Source organism: Phaethon lepturus, unplaced genomic scaffold (assembly GCF_000687285.1).
Source record: "Phaethon lepturus isolate BGI_N335 unplaced genomic scaffold, ASM68728v1 scaffold11194, whole genome shotgun sequence".
NCBI classification, from domain to species: Eukaryota; Metazoa; Chordata; class Aves; order Phaethontiformes; family Phaethontidae; genus Phaethon; species Phaethon lepturus.
The window spans coordinates 61,268-75,713 of record NW_010534008.1 but is presented as its reverse complement, the minus strand read 5'-3'; the positions used below and the strand labels follow the sequence as shown (position 1 = coordinate 75,713).

The window sequence follows — 14,446 nt, the reverse complement described above, 5'->3', positions numbered from 1 at the left end:
AACCTAGTGTTTCTGTGATTCTGTGAAATGTTTTGTTCAAGCAGATCCTATTCCTGTAACAAAAGGTGGGTTTTTTAATTAAAAAAAAAAAAAAGAATTTAACACTTTTCTATCCATGACACTGTTTATAAATTATCTTTACAGTTTTCTGGAGTGTCAACTTACTTTCAATTGAAAACAAACAAAAACTCCCCTGCATTTCATATGAATAGAATGCAAGGGGAGGGAACGAAACAGGCCAGATAGTTTCTCCTCCTGCAACCTCTTGTTCTGTGCTATCTTCTGCCTGTCTCAGGTAGTATTTCTACATATTTCGTGGTCCTTAAATTGTTGTTTTTGCTAATTTTGTTATTAAAACAGGCAACAACAGAGAGACCTTTTATACAGAAGCTATTTCGACCAATTGCTTCAGGAGGACAGTTGCATACTTTGGGAGATCTACTAAAAGATGTGTGTCCTAGTGCTATCACCCCTGAAGGTACTGTAGAAATTACTTTTGTCCAATAAGATAATTTTTTTTAATTTATTTATTTGGTGGAGTTTTTGTTCTGTTTTGGTTTTTTTTTAATATGGGGATTTTGGAGGTAGAACTATGTCTCAGTACCAGAGTTTCAGATTTCACTCCTCCTTGGCCCTTTAGTGTGCTCATTATACATCACCTGCAATGTTTGGAGGTGGTAAGATTGAGTCCTTAGGCACTTCTGAAAAATCAGTCTCTGGAAGTTTTATTTTAAAATTTGTGTACTCCTTTGCCATCACACTGTTCTTAATAAAAACATTTGCATGTTATTTTCTGCATTTTAAAAAAATATTCTTAAAGCAATGTCAACAAAAGTTTTATTTTAAGTTACCTTTAGTTTTTATATTTCATAAACTTTTCATATGTAAAACTCCAAAATTTATAGAAATTGAGGATGTTTTCAGAATACTTTTTTCCCTGTTGAAGCCCAACCTTTAAAAATGTACCAGAAAAGAAAGAGATTGTTATAAGTATGTAATAGTTTATGTATGGTTGCTAAGTAGTATTGTGTGGCAAGATACCAATTAATAGTTCATGTAGCATTATATCGTTTCATACAATAGCATTTGTTGATCAGCACTTACTCAGAAAAATTCAGAAAGCATTTATGGATATTATTTTAGCCTTGGAACTCTGATACACTTTTTAGGTGGGACAAATGTAAAAGTTATGTACCCTGCAAATTAAGATCAAAACTGTTTAATGTGAAATGTTTTTCACCTGGTTCTTGCTGTTGTTTTACCAGTACTCTTAAATGGGTAACTTTTTTTTAGTCAATACATCACAATTTGTTTTGAGAAATGTCTGATATTCTAGAGGAGATCTTGGCACAGAGTTTACTGATGTACTATCAGCACCTTTAGACAGTAAAGCACTAAATTTGAAATCAGTGTAAAAATCTATAAGATGTTTTACACAGAAGTCATGTAATTCAAAGTCAAACAGTCATCATGGGGTTTTTTTTAAGTGTGGTGATCATAGAAATTGACTGAAATCTCAAAGTTGTTTTTTCTTCCCCTGTTTAATACTTGTTAACACATGGAAACAATTTCCAAAAATAACAAAAGGTAAGAAAAATATGGAATGTTGCTAGCCATGTGTCCATTTTTCCTAAAGCTACTATAAATTTTAGAGCATAATTTGAGGTAATGCTTTCAACTAACTGTCCAAAAGATAAAGCAAGATACAAATAGACACTTGAATGTTAGCACAAGCAAATTTAACCATCTTTAAGTACTTAAGTGTGAGGATCCTAAAGACACTAGCGAAAAGGTACAAAGTTAATTTAAGAAAAAGAGTAAGAATAAGGATGCATTTTGACTTGGAAGGCAGTCAAGAGCACAAATTAAATGAAATAAACTCAGAAAGCATCTATGCAAAAGTTATTCCAGGATATAATGGATGATAATTTTTATCTGAATTTGCTAAAGCTGCAGATGTGGAATGTACTAGTTACTGCCTTTTACTAAAAGCGTGAATGGAATGTAATTTTATCCGAGTACCAGTGAGCTGATGCTTCCCATTAGTAGGCCTTCTTTTCAAATGTCAACAAATGCAGCAACCTTTAATAATAGAATAGACATGTGTTATGCTAACTGCTTGCTTCATTTTTGTTAAAGGCTAAAAAAAACCCACCCTATACTGTTTACTCAATGGGGGGCAAAAAAATGTTGATTACTCGGAACAAAAGAAACTAAAATAGGTACTATCTGTACCTTTAGGAGGAGCAATTTGAAATTTGGCAGAAGAGTTTCCTTTTATTGCAATATACTTGTCTATTCCTGTATAAATCTGCTTAAATTTGGCCTAGTTTTGATCCTTAAGATTCTACTGAGCAACTTGCAAACTTAGAGTTTAATAAATTTGATCCTTTACATGGGTGTGAGCCATTTAGGATTCAGCTGAATTTCTCCTGGAATGCAGCTTTGTAATGTTGTGTTGTTCAGTTGCTCCTCTTATATTCTGAATGTTCTCCTCTTCTGGTCGTTAACAGAAGGAAAGCTGTTTAAGCTAAATGCAGAAAATAATGTGAACTCTTGAGAGATGTGGGGGTAGACCGATACGTAGAGCCAGTGAAGGGGGAGGCAGACTGACTGAACAAGTAATTTGGAAGAAAATGACAGATCTGGGAGTCATTAACTGTGATGGGGAGAGCGACTATAAACAGTGTGGCAGGATGAAAGAGATTGGGGCAAAAGCCAGAAACTGACATAATAACTATGAACACCTGGACAGAGTCAGTGGGATAGGAGATGGTAGAAGGACAGGGAGAAAAAGAAGCATATTGCATGTGGATCATACACTGAGATTGTACAAGGCATCTGTGAAAGAATGGGAGTGGAAGTCTTGCTGGTGAAGTGGTTTGGATGGTCTAGAGACCCGTTTGGAGAACCAAATTGAATCAGAAGTTGAAAAGAAGGGCAATTTGCACTAGCAGAACGAGAAGATGCAGGTGAATAGGTGGTCAGGTGGAGCTGGAGATAGTCAGGTAAGGGACTGGGGAAAATTTATTCAGGGTTTGCTGTACAAGTAGACTGCACTCCAGACAGGAATACAGAGCAGAAAATTAAGCATGGCAACATAGAAAGAAAAAAAGACCTAGGAGATAGATCAGGAAGAAGCAGAGCTAGGGAAAAATGGAAGGATGAGAGAGAAAGGATCAGACTTATGGAAAATGACCTGAAAAGATAGATGCCCATGACAGCAGTGATTCTTACTGCTGAGGAACATGCACAGGTAAGGTCAGTGCACTTAGGACGTGTGAAGGGCAGCACTGGTTTAGACTTGACTGCTTTAGTTCATCATACTCTGCTCGCTGATGATTCAACTTAGCCAATAAGTGAACTTTGATTATTCTCTTGCTTGGCTTAGTCCACTCATCTCATTCACTGTTCAAATGTAATTTGTACCGTATTAAGTGTTCATGCTCTAATACAGCTTTGCGTGATTAAAAAAACCCCACTAACTCACCAGACTGCATAGTGCCACTTTTGAGTTTTGCCTATATTAGCAATGTTAGCAGCCATAATGAGGACATACTTCTCCCTTTTCCAGCAAGTGGACTAGATTCCTGAGACTACAGAACCTTGGCACATCTGTGCTACTGAAGTCTCCGTGAAACCCACTCAGTCAACTCATTTTCTCTCTGATGCTGATTCACTGAGAATTTAACAAGCTTCCACTGTCAATAGATGCTCCATCAGTTCAAAATGTGAAGAAGATTGTAGAGCTGAGTGTTTCTAACTATTTTATGGGCATATGAGAATTTTAATTTGCAAGCATTTTTTGGAAACCTGGGAAACTGCATAAATGTTTTTCTTCTAAAGTAGTTGTATCCATTTGAAGTTGAATACTTGAAATTTAGGAGGTGTCAGAGTTGTAGACTGCCTGTACGATCTTAATGTCCATACATGTGCACACTGATCATTATACAGCTTATAATCACTCTCTACCTCTCATCTCCCTTTGTTTTCTGTGAGACTTTTGTCTTCCTGCACAGGCTGGGCATGGTTTAGTGTCAGGGCTGTGTAGTGAAAAATCATTGTCCTGATTGTTGAAATGATGGATGGGGAGTGAATGTACTTCAGGAAATGTTATAATTTAGGCAGCTGAATACTGCCTTTGGGAACTCAGTTCAGTTCTTTCTCCCATAGGGAGTTCATTCATGTGTGATACTAGGCAAGCTGAGTGGTACAAAACCACCCATGTTACAGAGAGGAGCACCAGAAAAATCCAGTGATCAATGTGAGCATTCATTTGAACAGCCTGCTTGCTTGTACTTAGAATGAGTGAGAACTCTGGGGCTTTGAGTGTGCAAACACCTGGCACTGTCTGAAGTCAAGTTCTAGGCCTCTCATTACTCTTCTTCTCTCCCACCCTCCAAAAAAATGGATACTTCTGGCAATAATGTCTCTTTGACTTCTGTGTGATCTATAAAATGATGATAATATAGTCTCTTTCCACAGGAAAATCTTGATGAAACAGTTTCTGGAGGCAAAACAGCTTGTGGTCAAGACTGTTTGAATTTCATTATATTAAAAATTGTCCTCTTGGAACTTTTTTAGTATATTCTAAATTTTGTTCTTGTAAACTTATATGTTTTGTCTTAATCTATCATTTATATTTATTCCAGTCAAGGTATTAAAATCATGTTGTAAGAAAATATAATACATTATCAAAGGCGTCTTAGAAAATGATGGCAAAATCTTTTCCTCTGGATTTTCAGACTTTATTCAGTGTTATCAAAGTTTAGATCTACTTGTTTTTTCTGAACAAAGGAAAAAAAAAGTAATGTCTCATCAAAGATTTGTTTAAAGGCATAATAGATATTGGTGAAGCAAGTTGTTTTCAGCCTTTTTCACTCTTGTTTTTGAAAAGTAATTTAGATATTTTTCCAAGACTGTTTTTTTTTAACCCTCCTCTTTAGTGAATTAATGCATCGGTGACATTAGCTGCATCTTTTTGTCAGTGCAACACAATCAATATGAGCTTCTATTTATTTCTGTTTTTCTCCAGCTGTTGAACTTTTTTTTTCCCTTTTTCCTCTATGGTTTTCTCTCTTCCAATGACTTTTCAACTGGAAGCTGCATGGTAATTGTGGTGATTGCTTGTCTATGGTGACATCCGTAACTGAGCTTTGTGCCGTGGGAACACAGAGAATATATGATTTTCAGACTCAGCATTTGTAGCCATATATGTGAGCTGTTCCTGCTGCCAGATACTTAGGGACCACCACAAGAAGAGGGAGGGAAGGGTTTCAAGAGCCACCCACAGTGTCTATATGCCTTTGCTTTAGGAAACATGGATATAATTAAGTCTCTCTTTTAACTGTGCTGAGAAAAAATATTTCAATGAAAAAATATATTTATATATATGTGGCTGGAATATATACATCGATTACCAACTGTTGAAAACACAACTTAGAGAATGCTGTCAGAAGTAGAACAGGTTGAAGAGTGACATTAAAACACTGATAGCGAAAATGGTCTTTGTAAAATACTGCGTCAGTATTACTTTGGACTGTTACAGACTGTGGGTAACTGTTTAGATACTGCATTTTACTTGAATAAACCATTTAATAAGCTAATATAAGTTTTTTATTGTCTGTTGAAGTGCTCTAAAAAATAAAAACTTGAGCATTTATTATCCCAACCCATACTTCCCTGTGTCTTCTCAAACTGGTTCTTTATTCAGTTATGTATATATTATCCTGCTTAATGCAGTGCTTGCCTTTCTGGATTGCTAAATAGTTTCATCTCCTTAAACTGTTCGTCAGAGGAAAAATTATGGATAAAAGTTAAAGGCTTTTTGTCATGGACATTGTTAGAACAAAGGAAAGAGTTTCTTCTACTTAGAGTCTATTCTTTAACTCTTCAGACTGCAAGAGGTTGACTTTTTTTTTTTTTTTTTTGTCCTTAATCACCGCAGTGGAGTTGTCACAGAGAGCATAGCAGTTTGCAAAACGCATTATCAAGCAATTTATATGTTACTAGTAATAATCAGAATGAATTAGAATAAGCACTAAGAAGCCAGTGTAGTTCTTAAAACTTTTGGCAATTACATTAATTATCTTGACTGTAAAGGATACTCTGTTTTCTAGAACAACAAGGAGAATGGCTACCTTCATTAGTAGCAAACATCTTCAAGAAAAATACAATGTTGAGAGAACCTTCAGAGAAGATGCTCTTTTTTCACCTTACAGTACTCCTACTGCAATACTGTACAGTGGTTTCTTCCAGTAAACTAGGCTAGAACTGATCTAATATAATCCTCTCTAATTTTCTGTCTAAATGAGTATTTAGACAGCAAATGTGTTAAATCAGATACTTTCTCATTAGCAGAGTAGTTTTTCCTTGGTGCCTATTTAGCCGCTTCACAGGCAGCAGTTGTGGTTATGTGGCAACAGAAATAGTAAGACCAAGTCATCACAGAAAGTGCATCACCTTGCATTTAATATTGATGCATTTAATTTGTTTCAATTTTTTTTTCTTTGTTCTGATCTCCCTGTGTTTATATGGAGTTTGGGAAACAGTGAAGTCCTACTTGTCATGTTTAATAAAGACTAAAATTAACATTCTCAAACACAAACTAATGCAGTAATCATGTCCCCTGTATTGCAGCCTACTATAATCTCTCTTTAAGGCATGTTATTATTTGCTTTTTAGTTATTGCAATAATAAATTGTAATTTATCAGTTACACAACAGTTCATAAATGAAAGACACCTGAGTTTGAAATTTTACCATGGGTAAACCTATGCTCTGTATTAGTACATTTTTTATTTACTATATTTCCATAATTATTGTTTACTTAAAATTGTCTAAAGACTGCATACAATTGAAATTGAACTTGGGAGTTCAGTGGTTATATAGATAATACTTAGCTTGCTATTCACAGACCTGACCTTGAGTTATTTGGAATCCTTACTAGAAGATGTGCAATTTCACTTCAGTTTTCAGTCTTTTAAAGTAAAACTTTGCAAGTTCTGCAATTTGAGCATAGTAAACTATGTGTTGTTCTCAGTTGTGATCATATCCTGTTGAGGGGAGTGTACTTGGTTTTGTTTTTCCATTTGTTTCTCCCTAGCTGCTCATACTCAAAAATGAGGCAAGCTGGTCATTTGGGTTTTGGACAATGTTTAATTATTTCTGATCCTGATCCCAGCATCATGGAAGAGTGGCACTTATTTTTCAGGTTTTTTTTCAACTTCTGTTGACCCATCTTATTTTCTTGTTATGTCAATGGCTCTATGGCTATTTCCTTTCTTTTTCCTGCATCATGTTCCGTCAGTACTTCTATTCTAGTCATACATAACTTTTGCTGTCCTTTGTAACTCTTTTAATACCTGCTTTTGCATCCTTTAAATTGGCTCTTCTACCTATTTGACTAAGCTCATCATACTTTGTATAACTATTTTTGTAGTTTTTCAAACCTTAGCTGATTTCCTGATAGAAATAGATCTAGATCTTCAGGGAAGTTGTTAGTCATTATTGCTTCTGCTTTAGTTCTTTCTTCTTGCTTTTCATCCTTTTGTCCTATGGTGTTCTTTTATCTATACTTCTACTTCAGTTTTCTTGAGTTTTCCAGCAATTTTTTGTACCATTAGATATATGAAAATCTAAAATATTTCGATACCTATGGACTGTGTATCAATATTCTTCCATTTCCCAGTTTAGATCTCTTGGTTTTCAGATGTCCTCCAAGAAGACTAGTGTCCTGGTTACTCAGGGAAGTCCAGAATAAAATTATCCAGCGTCCCCTTTTTCATTTGCCATTTTATATTCCTTTACAGCCAACAGTCCAAAGTCCTAGTTTTACTTTGCATAGACAGTGCATCATGTAGTTCTGAATCTAAGCTCATGACAGATGTCTCTTTTATTTTAATATGAAACACTATTCATGAGGACTCCAGCATTAGAATCGGATTATTCTGATTATTCATGCTATAGCCTGTAAATTTGTTGTCTAATCTTTTTTCTTACGCTTGTGGATGCCACTTGCATAGACAAAAGTTGATCCTTTAATTGGACAATTCTTGTGTGGTAAAGTGGAATTGTCAGCAGTAGTTCCAGTTCCAGAAAATTAGTCGGTCTTTTAAATAACTTGAGAGTTATTACTATTTGTGAGAAGATTTAGTGTATTATTGGAGGAACAGGCTAAGATGAAGCCTGATACTGCCTGTGGTCTCTTAGACTGCTTGCTTATAGCTGCTGTGCAGGTAAGGAAGAGGAGATGTTAAGACCATGTTGCCTGCAAATACAGCATAAGGGGACATAGCTGACTTACAGGTATTCTCTCCAAAACTGCTGAACAGCAAAATTAATTATCTGTGCCTGAAGGAGATAGCACCATGGCTATTTTTCCCTACTGTCTAATAAACTCTGTCTTACTGAGATTAGGTAGATTAGGCTACCTGCTTACAGCAACGATGTCATTTATGACAGATAAATAAAAATGTTATCTATCTGTTGCTGCTAGAGAGGTCATGCTGCGTTTCCCCACGATTTTATGGATCTGATGATACGTGTTCCTGTTGCAAATTAAGGGGCTTTTTTTTCCAGAAGTAGTGGTATCAGTTCTGAACTTCAGTGTTTATCAAATTAAAAAAAAAAAGAGTAATTCACAGCAATTTAAAAAAAAAAAAAATGTTTAGTAGACATTTATGAGGTTCCTGTAAAAGAACATCCTTATATTGTAAACAGTTCATTTGGAAATGGTGACTCATTAGGAGAAGGGGATGAACACAGTATGATCTTACATAACTACAGAGCAACAACAGCAAGAGGAAACAGTGTTGAGTTCAACAGAATGCTTTGAAGAGGCAAAGGGTTAAAATGATAGAAAACAGAGTTGTTCTGGGGGAGGGAAAGACTTCTTTCCTCTTCCACACCAGAAATTTAAGACATTGTGCATAATGTAAAGATAAAAATTGTATAATGCAGAAGGAAAGAGTTTTCTTCCTCTGCTATCATGTCTAAACAATTCTGGATACAATTTTAATTTGCCAGTGTTGTTGAAGTCTTCATAAAACTTGTTTTGATTTTTGTCTCATGCTTCCTTGAAGACTCAAATGGTAAACATTTGGACATAATGACGCAAACAGTAGGCTATCAATCAATCCCAGTTTTCACAGCATTGTTGTTCATTCAGAAAAGCTGTGTGAACTGACCTCTTTCTACAGCAGTGTCATTAGTTCTTTCAGAAATAAAACAAGGATCAAAAAGACTTCCAGGATTTTTCTCTTAAGACTTGCTGTACTGAGTGATTTTGTAAAATTAGGGATCAACTGTTTTCAATTAACTCTCAGCTTTTTTTAATGTATATTGTATGAGAGGCTACATATTGTTTTTGTTCTCCCTCAGTTTTCTAAGCATAGATTTCCAGTAAATTAGTCAAACAGAAAATTGAATTTAGATTAGGTTTGCCGTGTAGGCTCCTAATTTTGATGCAAGTGACAAGTAGTGCAGTAGAAGGAGGTAAACGTATGCAGTGTGAATGTCTTTGGATTGACATGAAATGTAACTGGGCTTGCTCTGTCTGAGGGAAGAATTAGCTGGACCTGGGGTTTACTGTGGGAGCTGCGCAGCAAGGAGAGGAGCAGCACAGCACCATCCTAGTCCTTGCTGCTCTGGTGGTGAGCAAACTTAGGAAGCTTTTGCTCCCCATGTCTAGCTAGTAAGTCTGCTTGTGTTCTCTGCAGGATGGTCTCTGCTTTTCAGTGCTATGGAGGTACAGTGTTGAAATACTTTTCCAGGCCACCTAAATTTAGAAATATAACTAGCCCTGGACAGTTTTAGGCAGTTTATTAGCCACACTTCCATCCCACATGGATATGACAGTATTGTGAAGGGTTAGAGGTCATGTAGCATGCAGGCATACTAAAAGATGATTAAAAGTTCACCAGTGATACGAATTCTAATCCACTGTCTCCTCTACTGTGAGAGTCATCTTGCAAGTATGAACTGAACTTCAGACCGCTCCTTAAGCTATTCCACCCTCCTTGCGTCCTTGACTCGATGGTGCTCTCCATGTTAGAGGAGGTCATCATGTACATCTCCTTTCTGGTGTGAGTCATTATTTGTGCCTGTTATCTTTTTGTAACCAGGCCATCTGCTTGGATTATCCTTGTGCATCTGAATTTCATCTGTTTGGCTTCTGACTTTTTGATTTTATTTTCTTGTTTTGTGGGTTTTTTTGGTTTTTTGTTTTTTGGGGTTTTTTTACACACACACCCCCCTGCCTGCCCCAGTTACTTTTTTTCAAGCTGAAGTGGAAATTTTTTTTTTTATTATTCTGTGTTAAAATTGCATGCCTTTAGATTTAGTGATTCTTTTTATCAAAAGGGGTGGAAGTCCAGAGGTTGTCTTGAGACTATAGAAATATGTCATAAATCTAATAAGTCATGACTACAACATTAATTAATATAGAATTAATTTGTCAGGACTACACAGAAAGGTGCAAATAATCTGAGTGTTAATAGTATGGAAGCTGTGCTGTTTATATGGCTTCTTGTTAGCCATCTTCGTTTCTAAATGAGATCTTTGCATAATCAGAGAGGTCTTCTGTGTATGCAGAATGTTCTGGCCTGCTTGCTCTCAAAAGAAAAGAAAAAACATGGTGAGTATCAAGGGCTGGTTGTCGTCTTTCTGCATAGAATTTCTCAGGAAACAGCAAGCATAACTTGGTTTTAAGGATTGCTCCAACTTTACCTCAATTGACTATACAATGATTATTGGTTTGGTAGCTTGTGAGCCCTCTCTCCGTTTTCTAGAGGCAAATGGGATGAAATTTAACGAGTCCAAGTGCCGGACTCTGCACCTAGGATGGACTAACACCAGGCAGAAGTATAAATTGGGAGAGGAGTGGCTGGAGAGCAGCCCTGCAGAAAGGGATCTGGGGTGCTGGTCGGCAGCAGGCTCAGTAGGAGTCAGCAGTGTGCCCTGGCAGCCAAGAGAGCAACCCACATCCTGCAGTGCATCAAGCACAGCGTAACCCGCCGGTCGAAAGAGGTGATCATCGCGCTGTATTCAGCGTTGGTGCAGCCTCACCTTGAGTGCTGTGTGCAGTTCTGCGGCCCACGATTTGGGAAGGATGTTAAGGTATTCAAATGCGAATCCAGAGGAGGGCAACAAAGCTGGTGACATGTCTGGAAGGAATGTCCTCTGAGGAGCAGTTAAAGATTTTGGGCTTATCTACTTTGTAGAAAAGAAGGCTGAGGGGCAACTCATTGCTCTCTACAGCTTCCTGAGGAGGGGAAGTGCAGAGGGAGGTACTGAGCTCATCTCCCTGTTACCCAGTTGATAGGATATATGGGAATGGTTCAAAGCTGCACAAAGGGGAGGTTTAGTCTGGACATTCCTTTACAGAGGAAGCCTTTCTTTACCGAAAGGGTGGTCAAACATAGGAACAGGCTTCCTGGAGAGGTAGTCGATGCCCCAAGCCTGTCAGTGTTTAAGAGGCATTTGGACAATGCCCTTAATAACAAACTTTTGGTCAGCCCTGAACTGGTCAGGCAGTTGGACTAGATGATTATCATATGTCCCTTCCAACTGAGATAGTCTATTCTATTCTAGTCTTTGCTCTTCCATCCAGCAACTTTCCTAATGTCACAAGAGTAATGTGCTTTTTCTTTGTGACTTAAAAATGGTTTCTGGGCATGCACATGCATGCACATTCAAAAGTGTAGAATGTAGGAAGAGGTACAACAAATAGGGGAAATAGTCCTGTTTCTCGGACAAGCCTTTGGAAATTTGTTCATCTTCAGCTAAATTTGTTCTGTTGGCCACCCAATAAGTTTTATTAGTATCAGATTCCAGACTATTCTCTTTAAATTTGTCAGAAGGCGAATGACTTTATTCAGGCACAACAAAGTTTAAGTCTATTACTAACAGTAGTAGTATGGAATGGAGAAAGTAAAATCCTGCACAGAGCAAAATAACTTTTTCAAAACTTAACTTATTCTGTTTGGAAATCACAAGCCACTACTTCTAAAATTCTTTGCAGAAGAGAGGTGGGATTTTTTGTCCTAGAGCAGTCTGCTTCATGGGCTGCAACAGAGCTGCACTTCCTGGGAGCATCAGCATCCTACCCCCAAATCCCTGATGGAACGCTACAGATCTGAAAATCTAGGCAGTCAACAAAAGATAGTAGAAAATTACTAGAAATTGGGCAAGTTTTATGTCAGTAATCTGCCATGTATACAAGTTCTAGGAAAACTGTTGGAATCAAAGCATCTGGACAAAATGTTTTGGTTGTGGTGAATTTTCAGTTTTAAAAGGAATTTTTTTTGTGTTTTAGGAGGAGGCCTCAGGTTCTTTATGCACTGTACGGACATGCAGTGTGTTCCCACAGAATTTATCACTTAGACAAAAGATGAGTGAAGAGAGACAAAAAGGAAGGAGAAATTAGAGGCACAGAGGGGTGATGTGGCTTGCACCTGGTCACACTGAGGTCAGTAGCAGAGTTAAGAATTGGATTTTTTTTTTTTAATCCTGATCTAAATAAGTCTGTCTCACCCCAAGGAGATCACAGAGGTCACCCAGTATGACTAAGCCATCAAAAACTTCACAGAAAAAAAAACAAAACAACCTTTCTTCTAGTTTTTCATATATCCTTGCTCATGGAAACAAGCCTGTCAACAACAGCTGAAGTACACAAAGTATATAGACTTACAGGATATTTTTGTATGGTTAGTTTCATAGAAAATGTGAAAATGCTTCAAAATTCTTCTTTTCAGTAGGGGTCATCATCCTGTTAACATTCATACACTGTATAATCACTGCTGCCTTTAGTGCTGTAATTGGTGCAAGTGTAACTGGAGACTTTGGTGGGTCTACCAAAGCTTTCAGGAGACAGCAGTAAACCTCTGCGAAGACTTGCAACCTGGGGCTCTCAATCAGGACAGTGCAGTGCACAATCAGATTTAGACATTGTGGTGTCAGTGTTTCTGTTTATACTAGTAAACAAAAGAGGGCTAGAACATGTGTTGTTTGTGCTTGTGTGACTATTAGCAATTCTCTGACATTATTTTGGTCTAGGCCAATAAATAGTCTCCCAGAAAATTTGAGCAGTGTTCATGGATTAATAGTCTGGGGACTATTCTCAGTAAGCAATATGAAGGGGGAGATAATTTAGCTGAATAGGCATGAGCTGTTCTCTGGCACTTTGCTCTGAGGTCCAGAGCATGGGTTCTGGTCCATTTTTATGAGCTACATCTACATCTTTAAATTGGGTATATGTACGGTATATTGGGGGAGGGAGAGCTGAGTAAAATCATTCCCGTCTTCCTTGCTTCTCTCTTGCAGTCTTACTCTATTCTGCTTTGATGCATATAGGTATAATCTGATTTTCCCAGGAGGTAAATGTCTTACAGGGCTAAAAAGAAGACAACCTGCAAACCTAAAAGATCTACAAAAATTAATTAGGAGAAAAGTAGCAGCCTTATCAATAATGTAAAGCAAAGTAATCCACTAATAAACACTATTTACTTCTCTAAGGATACAGCAGCACTTGTTAATAGTAGTTGTCTGCTTCTTGAATACCTCATTTTAATAAGAGATTTTTATAACTTCACATTCAGTGGATAAATTGTACTATCTTATTTGGCATCTGTAGCGATTTGGAGAAAAAAAATGTAAAACTTTTCCTTACATCAAAGACAAAATCTTATGCAGCAGCTGGCGTGTGCACAGCGGTGCTATAGTCATTGAAGACTTGAATGCCTCTTGTGCTCCTTGCCTTTTTCCCTGGTGGTGTCATCACACTTACAACAGCAAAATGCAGTGGGTGTCTACGCTTTGGGAAACTTCACTAAGTCTAGTATCTTAATGTAAACTGTTACTCACTGGCAATGTAAGCAAAGAAGCCGTATGTATGCACCAGATACACAAATAGATGCCATTCTGCCACTTGTCATGTTGGGGATCCATATCTTCAGATGGAAATGTGGTGGCAAAGCCAACTTTCTTTAAAATTGCAAACTAATGCAGCAAATTTAGTTGTAACTCATTTCAGAGCTGTACCTGCAGTGTTTTGTCCACATAGCTAATGATTCCTAGTGATATTGCTAACTAATTAACGGTACTAACTTAGCAAATTCTGTTTGCAAATGTTGTATGTATGTTACAAGTTTTATTGATCTACTTTCTGCCGTGAAGTCGAAAAATACTTTCTGAACTCTAAAATGAAAAAAAAGTTACTAGTCAAACTCTCTTTAAAAATAAAGATTATATGATAATCTATCAGCTTTGCAGCTAAGTCTCTTGGTATTTTGGAATGGAAAAATTAAAATGCACTTTTGAGGAAAGCTCACTTCCAGTCTTAACTCTGAATAGGTAGCTGTTTTGCGGGGGCTGTTATTTTTTTTTTTTTTATTTTTTAAAGTTACTGTTCAGTGTAAAGAGCCCTTCAGGTATTCCATAACTCCTTT

At 37.1% G+C, this 14,446-nt stretch overlaps 1 protein-coding gene across 1 annotated transcript in view; it reads left to right on the top strand.

Annotated features, from left to right (window-relative positions):
* Positions 1-360: 360 nt before the first annotated feature.
* LOC104619493 (autophagy protein 5-like) overlaps positions 361-14,446 on the top strand; it is a gene marked incomplete at its 5' end in the record, with an annotated part of 26,798 nt that continues 12,712 nt past the window's right edge. The window contains one exon of the mRNA XM_010285385.1: positions 361-478. Coding sequence (XP_010283687.1) covers positions 361-478 — 118 coding nt within the window. The remainder of the gene's footprint in view (positions 479-14,446) is intronic.